This window comes from Cervus canadensis, chromosome 21 (genome assembly GCF_019320065.1).
Source record: "Cervus canadensis isolate Bull #8, Minnesota chromosome 21, ASM1932006v1, whole genome shotgun sequence".
NCBI lineage: Eukaryota > Metazoa > Chordata > Mammalia > Artiodactyla > Cervidae > Cervus > Cervus canadensis.
Window position 1 is genome coordinate 17,435,915 of NC_057406.1, and position 15,602 is coordinate 17,451,516.

Sequence of the window (15,602 nt, forward strand, 5' to 3'; positions counted from 1 at the left end):
TGTTCTGAAATTCTTCCAAGAGTTCAGTCATCTCAGACCCTTCATTCACATCTTTGAAATATAAGTAGCCCAAATTTCCTGATCTTTCTGTCCACATTCCGTCTTCTGGATCCTCTGTGTACTCTTGTCCCACTGGATATAGGGTGTGAATGAGCTCCAATTTCCTCTAAATCAGCTTGCAAGTGACAGAGCCGAGATAATTGGACAGACAAGAAGTGACAGTGTCCTGAAAAATAGTAGGAAGTGATAGAGAGGAAAGGGTGGATTTAAAAGGGCTGATAACAAGCTAGACATGGGAGAAGGGTGATTAGGAGTCTGTACAGGCTTGAGGAATCAATAGAAAGAGTAACCCAGGGAATTGGAAATGAAAAAGGAAGAAAGAGTTGTGTAGAGTTAGATTTTTATTTGGCCCTGAAACATTAAGCAGGATAAGGAAAGCTGTGTCCATTCTTTCCCACCAGCTGACCTCCCAGCCTCAACTTTGAAACTTATACCCAATATTGTGCCCCAGAACTGGTTACAAACAAGTGACATGACATCTCAGGGAAGAACATCCAGGAATGTTCAGGATTGGGTTTTTTCAAAGAGTTCATCTTACTAGGTGGAAGGGTGTGAGTACGGACCAAGTTTAGATCCTTTTTCTAAGTAAGAGTGACCTGGAGCATCTGTGATTCTGGGCAAAGGCATCCCTTTATTAGCCTCTAAGACAGGTGAGAAAAATAGTCAGTTCACTCATCTTGTATTTTCTTTGAGGGAAATGGTGTTTGAAGACCAATCTTCTAAAAGCATTTGATGTGGAACATGCTAGCTTATCAACAAAGCAAAAAGCTACTTGATTGAGACTATTTCTTTTTGAGCAACTTCCATAAACACATTTATAGGTTAGCACTACCATATTGAAATATAGGCAACTATATCTGAAGATTCATCTCATCAGTTCAGTTCAGTTCAGGTGCTCAGTCATGTCCGACTCTTTTGTGACCCTGTGGACTGCAGCACGCCAGGCCTTCCTGTCCATCACCAGTTCCCAGAGTTCACTCAAACTCATGTCCATTGAGTTGGTGATGCCATCTAACCATCTCATCTTCTGTCATCCCCTTTTCCTCCTGCACTCAATCTTTCCCAGCATCAGGGTCTTTTCAAATGAGTCAGCTCTTCGCATCAGGTGGCCAAAGTACTGGAGGTTCAGCTTCTGTATCAGTCCTTCCAATGAATATTCAGGGCTGATTTCCTTTAGGATGGATTGGTTGGATCTCCTTGTAGTCCCAGGGACTCTCAAGAGTCTTCTCGAACACCACAGTTGAAAAGCATCAATTCTTCACACTCAGCTTTCTGTAGAGTCCAACTCTCACATCCATACAGGACTACTGAAAAAAACATACCCTTGACTAGACAGATCTTTATTGGCAAAGTATTGTCTCTGCTTTCTAATATGCTGTCTAGGTTGGTGACAACTTTCCTTCCAAGGAGTAAACGTATTTTAATTTCATGGCTACAGTCACGATCTGCCGTGATTTTGGAGCCCAAGAAAATAAAGTCTTTCATTGTACCCACTGTTTCCCCATCTATTTGCCATGAAGTGATGGGACCAGACGCCATGATCTTAGTTTTCTGAATGTTGAGCTTTAACTTTTTCACTCTCCTCTTTCACTTTCATCAAAAGGCTCTTTAGTTCTTCTTCACTTTCTGCCATAAGGGTGGTGTCATCTGCATGTCTGAGATTATTGATATCTCTCCCAGCAATCTTGATTCCAGCTTGTGCTTCTTCCAGCCCAGCATTTCTCATGATGTTCTATGCATATAAGTTAAATAAGCAGGGTCACAATATACAGCCTTGACGTACTCCTTTTCCTATTTGGAACCAGTCAGTTGTTCCATGTCCAGTTCTAACTGTTGCTTCCTGACCTGCATAGAGATTTCTCAAGAGGCATGTCAGGTGGTCTGGTATTCCCATCTCTTTAAGAATTTTCCAGTTTATTGTGATCCACACAGTCAAACGCTTTGGCATAGTCAATAAAGCAAAAATAGATGTTTTTTTCTGGAACTCTCTTTCTTTTTTGATGACCCAACAGATGTTGGCAGTTTGATCTCTGGTTCCTCCGCCTTTTCTAAAGCCAGCTTGAACATCTGGAAGTTCACAGTTCACGTACTACTGAAGCCTGGCTTGGATAATTTTGAGCATTACTTTGCTACCTTGTGAGATGAGTGCAATTGTGTGGTAGTTTGAGTATTCTTTGGCATTGCCTTTCTTTGGGATTGAAATGAAAACTGACCTTTTCCAGTCCCGTGGCCACTGCTGCATTTTCCAAATTTGCTAGCATATTGAGTGCAGTACCTTCACAGCATCATCTTTCTGGATTTGAAATAGCTCAACTGGAATTCCATCACCTCCACTAGCTTTGTTCGTCGTGATGCTTCCTAAGGCCCACTTGACTTCACATTCCAGGATGTCTGGCTCAACGTGAGTGATCAAACCATCATGATTATCTGGGTCGTGAAGATCTTTTTTGTACAATTCTTCTGTGTATTCTTGCCACCTCTTCTTAAAATCTTCTGCTTCTGTTAGGTCCATATCATTTCTGTCCTTTATTCAGCCCATCTTTGCATGAAATTTTCCCTTGGTATCTCTAATTTTCTTGAAGCGATCTCTAGTATTTCCTATTCTGTTGTTTTCCTCTATTTCTTTGCACTGATCACTGAGGAAGGTTTTCTTATCTTTCCTTGCTATTCTTTGGAACTCTGCATTCACATGGGTATATCTTTCCTTTTCTCCTTTGCTTTTCACTTCTCTTCTTTCCACAGCTATTTGTAAGGCCTCCTCAGACAGCCATTATGCTTTTTCACATTTCTTTTTCTTGGGGATGATCTTGATCCCTGTCTCCTGTACAATGTTACAAACCTCTGTCCATAGTTCATCAGGCAATCTATCAGATCTAGTCCCTTAAATCTATTTATCACTTCCACTGTATAAACATAAGGGATTTGATTTAGGTCATACCTGAATGGTCTAGTAGTTTTCCCTACTTTCTTCAATTTAAGTCTGAATTTGACAATAAGAAGTTCATGATCTGAGCCATAGTCAACTCTGAGACTTGCTTTTGCTGACTGTATAGAGTTTCTCCATCTTTGGCTGCAAAGAATATAATCAATCTGATTTCAGTGTTGACGATTTGGTGATGTGCATGTGTAGAATCTTCTCTTATGTTGTTGGAAAAGGGTGTTTGCTATGACCAGTGTGTTCTCTTGGCAAGACTGTATAGCCTTTGCCTTGTTTCATTCTGTACTCCAAGGCCAAATTTGCCTGTTACCCCAGGTCTTTCTTGACTTCCTACTTTTGCATTCCAGTCCCCTATAATGTAAAGGACATCTTTTTGGGGTGTTACTCTAGAAGGTCTTGTAGGTCTTCATAGAAACTTTCAGCTTCAGCTTCTTCAGCATTACTGGTCAGGGTATAGACTTGGATTACCGTGATATTGAATGGTTTGCCTTGGAAACGAACAGAGATCATTCTGTCATTTTTGAGATTGCATCCAAGTACCGCATTTCAAATTCTTTTGTTGACTATGATGGCTACTCTATTTCTTCTAAGAGATTCTTGCCCACAGTAGTAGATATAATGGTCATCTGAGTTAAATTCACCCATTCTAGTCCATTTTAGTTCGCTGACTCCTAAAATGTTGATGTTCACTCTTGCCATCTCCTGTTTGACCACTTCCAATTTGCCTTGATTCATGAACCTAACATTCCAGGTTTCTATGCAATATTGCTCATTACAGCATTGGACCTTGCTTCCATCTTGAGTCTCATCCACAACTGGGTGTTGTTTTTGTTTTGGCTCTGTCCTTTCATTCTTTCTGGAGTTATTTCTCCACTGATCTCCAGTAGCATATTGGGCACCGCCCAACCTGTGGAGTCCATCTTTTAGTGTCCTATCTTTTTGCCTTTTCATACTGTTAATGGGGTTCTCAAGGCAAGAATACTGAAGTGGTTTGCCATTCCCTTCTCATTTTGTCAGAACTCTCCGCCATGACCCACCCATCTTGGGTGGCCCTACACGGCATGGCTCATAGTTTCATTGAGTTGGACAAGCCTTCGATCCATGTGATTAGATTGGTTAGTTTTCTGTGACTGTGGTTTTCAGTCTGTCCTCTGATGGAGAAGGATAAGAGGCTTATGGAAGCTTCCTGATGGGAGAGACTGACTGAGAGGGAAATGGGCTCTTGTTCTGATGGGTGGGGCCATGCTCAGTAAATCTTTAATCCAATTTTCTGTTGATGGGTGGAGCTATGTTCCCTCCCTGCTATTTATCTGGGGCCAAGCTATGGTGGAGGTAATGAAGATGATGGTGACCTCATTCAAAATATCCCATGTATGTACTGCTACACTCAGTGCCCCCAACCCTGCAGCAGGCCACCACTGACCCACACCTCCACTGGAGACTCCTGGACACTCACAGGCAAGTCTCATATTTAATATACTATCATGGGTAAGTCACTGGTGATGTTTCCATGACACTTATTTCAATGTCATCATACCCAGTGTCCACTTTCTCCCCTCACAGCAGCCAGGGGCTCTCTTCTCCTTTTCCAGGATCAGTCACCTCTCTAGAGAAGTGAAGAAAAGAGCCTGAAGTATCAAAGAGAATTTTTATTAGAACCAGGAGAAAGGGATAGGACAGAGTCCTGTGGTGGAGGCAAGTCAAGTAAATGGGGATGACACAGCATCTGTGAGACCCAGTTGTGGGCAGGGAGGCTCAGGCTATTTCACATCAGTTACAATGAGGATATATCAGGACTGTCCTCTCAGATCTGGTCCATCTGACCTCTGGGACCTCAGCTTATGTGGAAATCCTGCATCACAGGAGATTTGTACTCACACAGGAGCTCCATGAAGACCTGCTTTCTATCTACACAATCAGCAAGGAGATGCCCAAGAATAGTAAGAATCATAAAAATAAATTTAAATTTTCTCCTTTCACAAGTGACAGGTGTGAATTCACAATAAGAAGGAGACAGAAGACAGAAAAAAATCTGAGTTTCTCAATGACAGTCCAACTCTGCTCTTAGTTGCCTTGACACATGTTACAGAATGCCCACAAATACAATCACAGGCTGCATCCACAGATAGCCCCTCCCCAGGGACCACACACGCCTTAGATGGAGAAATACACTTTTTTGGAGAATGAGTGTTCTCTTGGCCACTCAAATGTCTGGAGTAGATTAGATCTTGTTGTTGCTGTTGTTCAGTCACTAAGTTGTGTCTGACTCTGCAGTCCCAAGGACTGCAGCATGCCTGGCTCTTCTGTCCCCCATTCTTTCTGGAAGTTTGCTCAAATTCACATTCATTGAGTCCGTGATGCTATATAACCATGTTATCCTCTGCTGCCTCCTTCTCCTTTTGGCTTCAATCTTTCCCAGCATCAAGGTCTTTTCCAAAGAGTCAGCTCTTCGCATCAGGTGACCAAAGTACTGGAGTTTCAGCTTCAGTATCAGTCCTTCCAATGAATATTCAGGGTTGATTTCCTTTAGATTGAGTGATTTTATTTCTTTGAAGTCCAAGAGATTCTCAAGAGTCTTCTCCAGCACCACCATTAGAGAACATCAATTCTTCAGCACTCATCCTTCTTTATGGTCCAACTCTTACATCTGTACATGGATACTGGAAAAACCATAGCTTTCACTATATGGACCTTTGTTGGTAAAATGATCTCTGCTTTTTAATGTGCTGTCTAGCTTTGTTATATCTTTTCTTCCGAGGAGCAAAGTCTTTTAATTTCATGGCTGCTGTCAATGTCTGCAGTGACTTTGGAGCCCAAGAAAATAAAATCTGTCACTGTTTCCATTTTCTCCCCTTCTATTTGCCATGAAGTGATGAGATCGGATGCCATGATCTCAGGGTTTTTTTTGTTTGTTTGTTTCTTTTTTCTGTGTGCCATGCATTTTTTTTTTCATTTATTTTTATTAGTTGGAGGCTAATTACTTTATAATATTGTAGTGGTTTTTGTCATACATTGACATGAATCAGCCATGGATTTACAAAATAGAAAAAGAGACACAGGTGTACAGAACAGACTTCTGGACTCTGTGGGAGAAGGCGAGGGTGGGATGTTTCAAGAGAACAGCATCAAAACATGTATATTATCTAGGGTGAAACAGATCACGATCTTAGTTTTTTGAATACTGAGTTTTAAGTCAGTTTTTCCACTTTCTTCTTTCACTTTCATCAAGAGACTCTTTAGTTCCTCTTGGCTTTCTGCCATTAGTGTGGTATCATCTGCATATCTGAGGTCGTTGATACTTCTCCCAGCAAACTTGATTCCAACTTGTGATTCATCCAGCCCAGTATTTCTCATGATGTATTCTGCATATAACTTAAATAAGTTGGGTGGAATATACAGCCTTGATGTACTCCTCTCCCAATTTGACACCAGTCAGTTGTTCACTGTCTGGTTCTAATTATTGCTTTTGATCTTCATATAGATTCCTCAGGAGCCAGATAAGGTGGTCTGATATTCCCATCTCTTTAAGAATTATCCCCAGCTTGTTGTGATCCACACAAAGTCTTTAGCATAGTCAATGAGGCAGAAGTAGCTGTTTTTCTGAAATTCCCTTGCATTTTATGTGATCCAGAAATGTTGGTAATCTGATCTCTAGTTCCTTTGCCTTTTCTAAACCCAACTTGCCCATCTGGAGGTTCTCGGTTCTGAAGTCTAGCTTTAAAGATTTTGAGCATGACCTTACTAGGATGTAGAATAAGCACAATTGTATCATAGTTTGAACATTCTTTGGCATTGCCCTTGTTTGTGATTAGAATGAAAAGTGATCTTTTTCAGTCCAGTGGCCACTGCTAAGTTTTCAAATTTGCTAACATATTGAGTGTAGCACTTTAATTTGAGATAGCTCATCTGAAATTCCATCATCACCACTAGTTTCATTTGCATTAATGCTTCCTAAGGCCCACTTGACTTCACACTCCAGGATGTCTGGCTCTAGGCGAGTGACCACACCTTTGTGGTTATCTGGGTGATTAACACCTTTCTTATATGGTTCTTCTGTGTGTTCTTGGCACCCCTTCTTAATCTCATCTGCTTCCATTAGGTCCCTGCTGTTTCTGTCCTTTATCATGCCCAAGCTTGCATTAAATATTCCCTTGATATCTCCAATTTTCTTGAAGAGATGTCTACACTTTATTTGGATATTTGGATGATGTGCACTCTTTCCCCTACTTGCTTAGCAGAACAAAAGATGAATTCTTTACAATGTTAGTAAATGTAACTGGAGTATCTCGTTGTTGTTGCTATTGTTCAGTCGCTGAGTCATGTCCTACTATTTGCAATTTCATGGATTGCAGCAAGCCAGGCATCCTGTCCTTCACCATCTCCCAGACTTTTCTCAAACTCTTGTTCATTGAGTTGGTGATGCCATCCAACCATCTCATCCTTTGTTGTCCCCCTTTCCTCCTGCCCTCAATCTTTCCCAGCATCAGAGCCTTTTCCAAAAAACTAGTTAATAGTGGTACAAAATAAATACTGTATATTTATTCTCTGGTAGGATTATACCTCATTAATTATCTGATGAGTACACTAACTCAATTTAATTTACTGTATTAATAACTGATGTGAGTAAAAAACCCCAACAACTTACTTGAAATTGGGAGAGATGAGAGAAAAAAGTTAGCACTAGAGAGTAAAGAGGGCCATTACAGAGAGAAGAAATGTATGCAGGACACAAAATTGCAACAGAATCTGATGTGTTTAGGGAATGTTGCTTAGGTCAGTATTGCTTGTTCCTGAAATGTTTGTAAGGATATAGGGAGGCTGAGGAAAGGAAGTAAAACTCCAAATGCAGAGCTTCATAGACTTGAGCTAAGGGTTTTAAGCTTCCTAATGTCACTTGTTTCCTAGGTTTTCACTTAAGATACTACTCAGGGACTTTGCAAAAATAGCTGTACAAATAGCTTGTGGAGTTTAGAAAATCTTACATCATTTCGGGGGTAGTCTAAGTAGTAATACATGTTTCATTTTTGAACACAATACTTAAGTTAAAAAGACGAAAAGTTAGGAAATGTAAAGAAAATCTTAGTTAAATAGTTATATAATTAGAATATGGGTGTGGAAATATTCATTGTGCTGGAATGCAAAAAAACTGAATTTTGGGAACTTTTTTTATACAGTTAGCCATGAACAATAGTGTTTTTTAAGCAAGAAAGTAGCATTGTTTAGCTTACCTGCCATTTCTTGTCAACCAACTATTTCTTTTGATACAACTCCAATAAATATGTGAGGATTGCTTGGGAAAGTTTAAAGTTAATCCAAGATGCCTGCTTAGTTAGTTAAGTCACTCAGTCATGTCTGACTCCTTGTGACACCATGAATCACAGCACGCCAGTCCTCCTTGTCCATCACCAACTCCCAGAGTTTACTCAAACTCATGTCCATCAAGTCGGTGATGCCATCAAACCATCTCATCCTCTGTCATCTCCTTATTCTCCTGCGCCCAATCCCTCCCAGCATCAGGGTCTTTTCCAATGAGTCAACTCTTCGCATGAGGTGGCCAAAGTACTGGAGTTTCAGCTTCACCATCAGTCCTTCCAATGAACACCCAGGACTGATCTCCTTTAGGATGGACTGGTTGCATCTCCTTGCAGTCCAAGGGACTCTCACGAGTCTTCTGCAACACCACAGTTCAAAGGCATCAATTATTTGGCACTCAGCTTTCTTCACAGTCCAACTCACATCCATACATGACCACTGGAAAAACCATAGCCTTGACTAGATGGACCTTTGTTGGCAAAGTAATGTCTCTGCTTTTTAATATGCTGTTGAGGTTGGTCATAATGTTTCTTCCAAGGAGTAAGCGTCTTTTTAATTTCATGGCTGCAATCACCATCTGCAGTGATTCTGGAGCCCCCAAAAATAAAGTCTGACACTGTTTCCACTGTCTTCCCATCTATTTCCCATGAAATGATGGGACCAGATGCCATGATCTTAGTTTTCTGAATGTTGGGCATTAAGCCAACTTTTTCACTCTCCTCTTTCATTTTCATCAAGATGCTTTTCAGTTCCTCTTCACTTTCTGCATAAGGGTGGTGTCATCTGCATATCTGAGGTTATTGATATTTCTCCCAGAAATCTTGATTCCAGCTTGTGCTTCTTCCAGCCCAGCATTTCTCATGATGTACTCTGCATATAAGTTAAATAAGCAAGATGACAATATATAGCCTTGACATACTCCTTTTCCTATTTGGAACCAGACTGTTGTTCCATGTCCAGTTCTAACTGTTGCTTCCTGATCTGCATACAGGTTTCTCAAAAGACAGGTCAGGTGGTCTGGTACTCCCATCTCTTTCAGAATTTTCCACAGCTTACTGTGATCCAGTCAAATGCTTTGGCATAGTCAATAAAGCAGAAATAGATGTTTTTCTGGAACTCTCTTGCTTTTTCGATGATCCAGGGCTTAATTGTGTCCAACTGTCTGCAATCCCATGTGCTGTAGCCCACCAGGCTCCTCTGTCCAAGGGATTTCCCAGGCAAGAATACTGGAATGGGCTGCCATGCCCTTCTCCAAGGGATCTTCTGAACCCAGAGGTTGAACCCAAGTCTTTTAACATCTCAGGAAGGCTCTTTACCACTAGTGCCACCTGGGAAGCCCTTAAAGCTGATACAGCCACTTTAAAAAAATTCACAAATAGGAAGGTTAGAGCCGTTGGGTGTCCCCATAAAAACAGCCAGAGAATGGAATGGAAAACAGATACTAGCGGAAAAGGATAGAGAACAATAGGATTTATAAAAATTAGAATGTGAAATCTGATGGCAAAGGGGGAGATTTAGGATGTTATGTAATAACTAGAAAAGAGAGAAGGCAGTTAGAGTAAAAGATACTGTTAGCAGTAGTAAATTTTTGTGATTAATATTCCATAAAAATTTGAGCACAATCAGAAGAGCTGTAACCATTTCCTTCCCACCTTATCAACCCCATTCACTGTGAGCCTCATTTCTAGGTTTTAGTAGACGGCATGTAGGATATTTTGGAATATTCAGTTATGTGTTTCTGAGTTTACCTAAGTGTAAACACTTAGTTCAGGGCCAGATTTCAAACTTTTATGCTATTTAAGAAAGCATGACTTTCTCAGTTCCCAAAGGAAGTTAAACATGTAGTCTATGGGGAGGTAATAACTCTGACTCGCAACTGAGATTTCACTTACGGAGTGGGGTGTATTTGAAGACTTGAATTTTCCAAGGTCAGTGGTGGTGAGTATACCTAACATTTTTATTATGAATAATTTCCTTTAACCATAGTTCCATGTGAAAACTGCAGTTATTTAAAAAACAAGATTTTCATTTATTTGAGAAACAAATATTAAAGAGATGTCTTTCAAGAATTTCTTGCTTCAAAAATGGTGCTCATGGTGCTAAGCTCAACATCATCATATCCAGGCTCTTCTTGTCTCAGTCCCAACAAGGACTCCCTCTCCTCCACGCCAAAGTTGACAGTTTCTCTCAGAGACTTCAGAGAGATGTCTGAAACAATAAGGAGAAGCTGGTTTCAGTGGTGACAAAAAGACAGGCCATAATCTCTGGTAAAAGGAGACTAGCACAAAGTGGCTGCAAAATATCTGGTGTGGGGGGCACCCAGCATTGTCTAAAAGGTCAGATGGAGCTACTTCATACTGACTCAGCCACTCCACGCAACATCTTTTCTGGACCTCGGCAGCTGGGAAGGAGATGGACCAATAGTGGTGCCAGAGTTCACAGTTTCTCTCAGAGACTTCAGAGAAATGCCTGAAACAGTAAGGAGAACCTAGTTTTAGTAGTGACAAAATGTCAAGACATAACCTCTGATGGAAGGATAGTACAAAATCGCCACAAAATATCTGAGGTGGGGGGAGCACCCAGCATTGTCTAAAAGTCTAGATGGAGCTACTTCATACTGACTCAGCTACTCCATGCAATGTCTTGTCTGGACCTTGGCAGTTGGAAAGGAGACAGACCAATAGTGGCAAAAAGTGGAAAAGAGACGTGCATACCTCTTCCACACCCAGTGGGTCTGATTTCTCAAGAAGTGGAGACAGGAGATGACCTCTTTAGAGCATCTCAGGTGCCCTCTTCTCTGCACCTCAATAACAGATCAAGCCTGAACTACAAGCTTCATTAGAACACTCTGGGTCCTCTATCAGATGCCAAAGGGCACAACTCAACCAAATTCCACAACCTCCTGCTTCCTAGGGACCACACCCCCACATATAAGCAGAAGATTTAGTCCCACAGAACAAGAGTCTTCATCTGGCAATTGAAACACTGAGGGAAAAATTTTCTCTTGTTTCCCTTCTAGTGATATTTCATGATTCTCTAATTAAGGCCATTGCAGATTCTACATTAATAGTGAGAAATAAACTTTAAACATGTGGTTATATAGTTCTCTCAAAACAAATTTTATAGCTCATAAATTTATATCTCTATTAAAAAAATTTCAGATTAGTTCTCACAATTTGAAGGAACCCCAAATTTGTTATCAGAACATAGAGTTTAATTTGAGGTATGAAAACAGGAACAAAGCCTCTGTAACTCAAACAAATGTGTCCACATCCAATTGATGATGTTCTCTGTACATGGACCACAGAACACAGTGTGTTCTCCTCTCAGAAGAGATGAAGTGGCTACAAAATTCCAGGGATAAGGAAGAGTACATAGTATCTAGATATGGTACGTGCCTGCTTAGTCACGTCTGAATATTTGTGACCTCCTGGACTGCAGCCTGCCAGGGCTCTCTGTCCATGGGATTTTCCAGGCAAAAATTCTGGAGTGAGTTGCCATTTCCTTCTCCAGGGGATCTTTGTGATCCAGAGATCGAACCCTCATCTCTTTCATCTCCTGCACTGGCAGATGAATTCTTTACCACTAGTGCCACCTGGGAAACCCATCTAAGTATACAAAGCTACCCCAATTCTGACAGTAAAGAAAAACTGACTGTTGGTGGGTCAAAACTCATATTCTCCATGATGATGAAGTCAGGCTGCTGAGCTATCAACTCACCTGTCTGGGAATACCTGGTACCACCTCTGTCCTTTGAGGAAAGTTATTCTCATTTGTCCCAGGGAAGAAAGGATTAACAGGAACAGGTAGCTTATCAACATCATCATAGTCATTTCCTGTGGTATTGATAGTCTGTCCTGGAGATTCTGAAAACAGACAAGGACATAGGTGAAATAGCAAAGTATGGGTTGGACTAAATGATTCTCCAAGTCCCTTCTAATGCAGAGATTCAAATAACTGATAAATATAGATTCCATATTCCAGTGTTGTGTCAAAGGCATATATTTGATCGCAGTGTGCTCAGAAATCTTCTGAATGTTTCAATATATCAGGGTCAATCATAATTTTCTAACATGATCTCTCATATAAAGCATCAACAAAAGCTATTGTGCTATGAGTTTTGGGTACTATTCTCAAGATGTGGTACAAAGTTGTATACATACTATACACATATCAGTGGCTGGGGAGTATGAATCTGGACCAGGAGAACCCAGGTGTCCATGTGCTCTTTGAAGCTCTGGGAGACACTGAACTAGCAAGAGAGGGAAGCCTGGACATCTGTTACTCAGAGACAGGATATCCCACCATCCCAGTCACAGGACGCCTGGGTTTCAGTCCCTTCTAGACCTTGGTTGACCTTAGGATCCCACCTCCAGAGGTTGTCCATCTTTACTATCTGGAGAAGATCCAGGGAGGGATCCTCCTTTCTCCAGTTCCTCGTAAATAAGAGCTTCTCATAGTTGATAAGTACCAGCATCAATCGATCCATATATTATAGGGCTTATCAATATCAATATTTTTGTCTCAATATACACAAAATTGCTTCCCTCATAGCTCAGTTGGTAAAGAATCCGCCTGCAATGCAGGAGACCCTGGTTCGATCCTGGGCTGGGAAGATCCACTGGAGAAGGGATAGGCTACCCACTCCAGCATTCTGGCCTGGAGAATTCCATGGACTGTATAGTCCATGGGGTCGCAAAGAGTTGGACATGACTGAGCAACTTTCACTCATACACAAAAATCCATGAAACGATTAAAATATCATACTAGCTCTGGATCCAACCATAGTTCCCAATATTCCCTTTAGCCACACAATTTTGAGTTAAATACCAGACCATCCGACCTACCTCTTGAGAAATCTCTATGCAGGTCAGGAAGCAATAGTTAGAACTGGACATGCAACAACAGACTGGTTCCAAATAGGAAAAGGAGTATGTCAAGGCTGTATATTGGCACCCTGCTTATTTAACTTATATACAGAGTACATCATGGGAAACGCTGGGCTAGAAGAAGCACAAACTGGAATCAAGATTGCTGGGGGAAATATCAATAACCTCAGATATGCAGATGACACCACCCTTATGGCAGAAAGTGAAGAAGAACTAAAGAGCCTCTTGATGAAAGTGAAAGAGGAGAGTGAAAAAGTTGGCTTAAAGCTCAACATTCAGAAAACTAACATCATGGCATCTGGTCCCATCACTTCATGGCAAATAGATGGGGAAACAGTGGAAACAGTGACAGATTTAATTTGGGGGGGCTCCAAAATCACTGCAGATGGTGATTGCAGCCATGAAATTAAAAGACGCTTACTCCTTGGAAGAAACATTATGACCAACCTAGACAGCATATAAAAATGCCAACAAAGGTCCATCTAGTCAAGGTTATGGTTTTTCCAGTAGTCCTGTATGGATGTGAGAGTTGGACTATAAAGAAAGCTGAGCACTGAAGAATTGATGGTTTTTAACTGTGGTGTTGGAGAAGACTCTTGAGAGTCCCTTGGACTGCAAGGAGGTCCAACCAATCCATCCTAAAGGAGATCAGTCCTAAGTGTTCATTGGAAGGACTGATGCTGAAGCTGAAACTCCAGTACTTTGGCCACCTGATGCAAAGAACTGACTCATTTGAAAAGACCCGATGCTGGGAAAGATTGAGGGCGGGAGGATAAGGGGACGACAGAGGATGAGATAGTTGGGTGGCATCACCAACTCAATGGACATGAGTTTGGGTAGACTCTGGGAGTTGGTGATGGACAGGGAGGCCTGGCGTGCTGCAGTCCATGGGGTCGCAAATAGTCGGACATGACTGAGTGGATGAACTGTACTGAAGACCTTTAATAGTACATTAGATACATAATGTACTATTGGCTACATACTCAGTCTATAGCTAAGTAGAAGTGGCAGTGGATACAGAGAAATGGGTCTGATATTTCCATTTCTGAGGTTCACAGAGTGGGCAAGAGAGGGGGAAATTGTTGTGAACTCGAGAAAAGATCCTTCCAAACTTAATAACAGAAAGAGATCCTCAGACAAGATTCCTCTTCTGCATCCCCACCATCCAAGGAAAGAACTGCTACCTGGGGCAGAGTCAGGGTCTCCATCCTTTCCATCATGCCCTGTGTAATACGGCAGCTTAGTCGCTGGGTCATCAGACAGGTTACTTGATAGGGAGAAAATCATCATAGATAAAGGGAAATCTTTCTCCTGGTAGGAGGCCTGCTGTCATAGTTTAGAAGAAATACTGAGACTTCAGACTTGTAGAGAGAAGGCTTGAAGCTCCGTGTGAAGTTGCGTTAGTGAGGTTAGGTCTCTGCTGAAGATAATGCACAGCCAGCCCATGAACAGAGTGGAGGGTGTGGAGCTTACCTGGGCTGTCCAACAGGTTCTCCTTCCCCAGTTTCATGAGATCATCAATCTCCTGGTACACGACTTCATCAACAGCATCTTCAAAAGCAGATAAGGCTGGGAAAGTGGCATGAGTTTAGAGATTGATCCTGGAGATATTCCCTTTACCGACAGACAAAGCCTTCAGTGCTCTCCAGTGTTCATCCTTGGGAAACTCTTCTGGGCTGTTAAGACCCCTTTCTCAGTCTTATGGGACAGAACTAGGTTTCCTGAACATGACCTTGATTCCACATTCAGTATATCCACTGACATTCCTCACACAGGAAGTCATAATTCTTGAGAGATTCTGTATTCAGTACAGGACCAAAGACTTAATTCTTTCAAATCTTGATGTGTACTATAGAGAAGGTGGGATCTTTTGCCAGATAAAGAAGATGGAGATGAATACTTGTGCATTTTTCTTGATAGCAAAAGGGCCTCAATACCCTTTCTGCTGCTTTTCAGATCATTTAGCATCCCTAAAGCCTACCTTGATGCTCTGCTCTCCATCTGTGTAGCTGAATCCCCATGATGAGGACCAGGAAAAGAAGGATCCCCAGAATGATACAAAAGATCCCAGGAAGGGAGATGGTGTCAGGTTTGGGAGCTGAGCTTGAAGTGGTTCCTGAGAAGAGAAGAGGGCCATGAGGCTTTAGGAGGGTCATAAGTCCAGAAGAACCCCTCTGTTCTTATCCTGGTCCTCTTTTGAGTCTTCAAGACCATGAAGTCACCATTCAGATACATGAGATTTGCCTGAACTCCAAGATGTACTTGACCCAGATCCTGACCTGACCTGAGTCAACTGTCTTCTGAATCTAGTTGTGAGGAAAAGTGAAAGTGAAGTCACTCAGTCCTGTCCAACTCTTTGCAACCCCATGGACTGTAGCCTACCATGCTCCTCCGTCCATGGG

General features: G+C 41.6%; 1 protein-coding gene across 1 annotated transcript in view; it reads right to left on the reverse strand.

Moving 5' to 3' along the window:
- Positions 1-10,753: 10,753 nt before the first annotated feature.
- Positions 10,754-15,602, reverse strand: part of LOC122423128 — a 168,744-nt gene continuing 163,895 nt past the window's right edge. Inside the window, exons 35-38 of the mRNA XM_043439908.1 lie at positions 15,182-15,372; positions 14,674-14,769; positions 12,032-12,177; positions 10,754-10,780 (exon numbers count right to left, since the gene is read on the reverse strand). Of these exons, the coding sequence (XP_043295843.1) occupies positions 10,769-10,780; positions 12,032-12,177; positions 14,674-14,769; positions 15,182-15,372 (445 nt within the window). The 3' untranslated portion in view covers positions 10,754-10,768. The remainder of the gene's footprint in view (positions 10,781-12,031; positions 12,178-14,673; positions 14,770-15,181; positions 15,373-15,602) is intronic.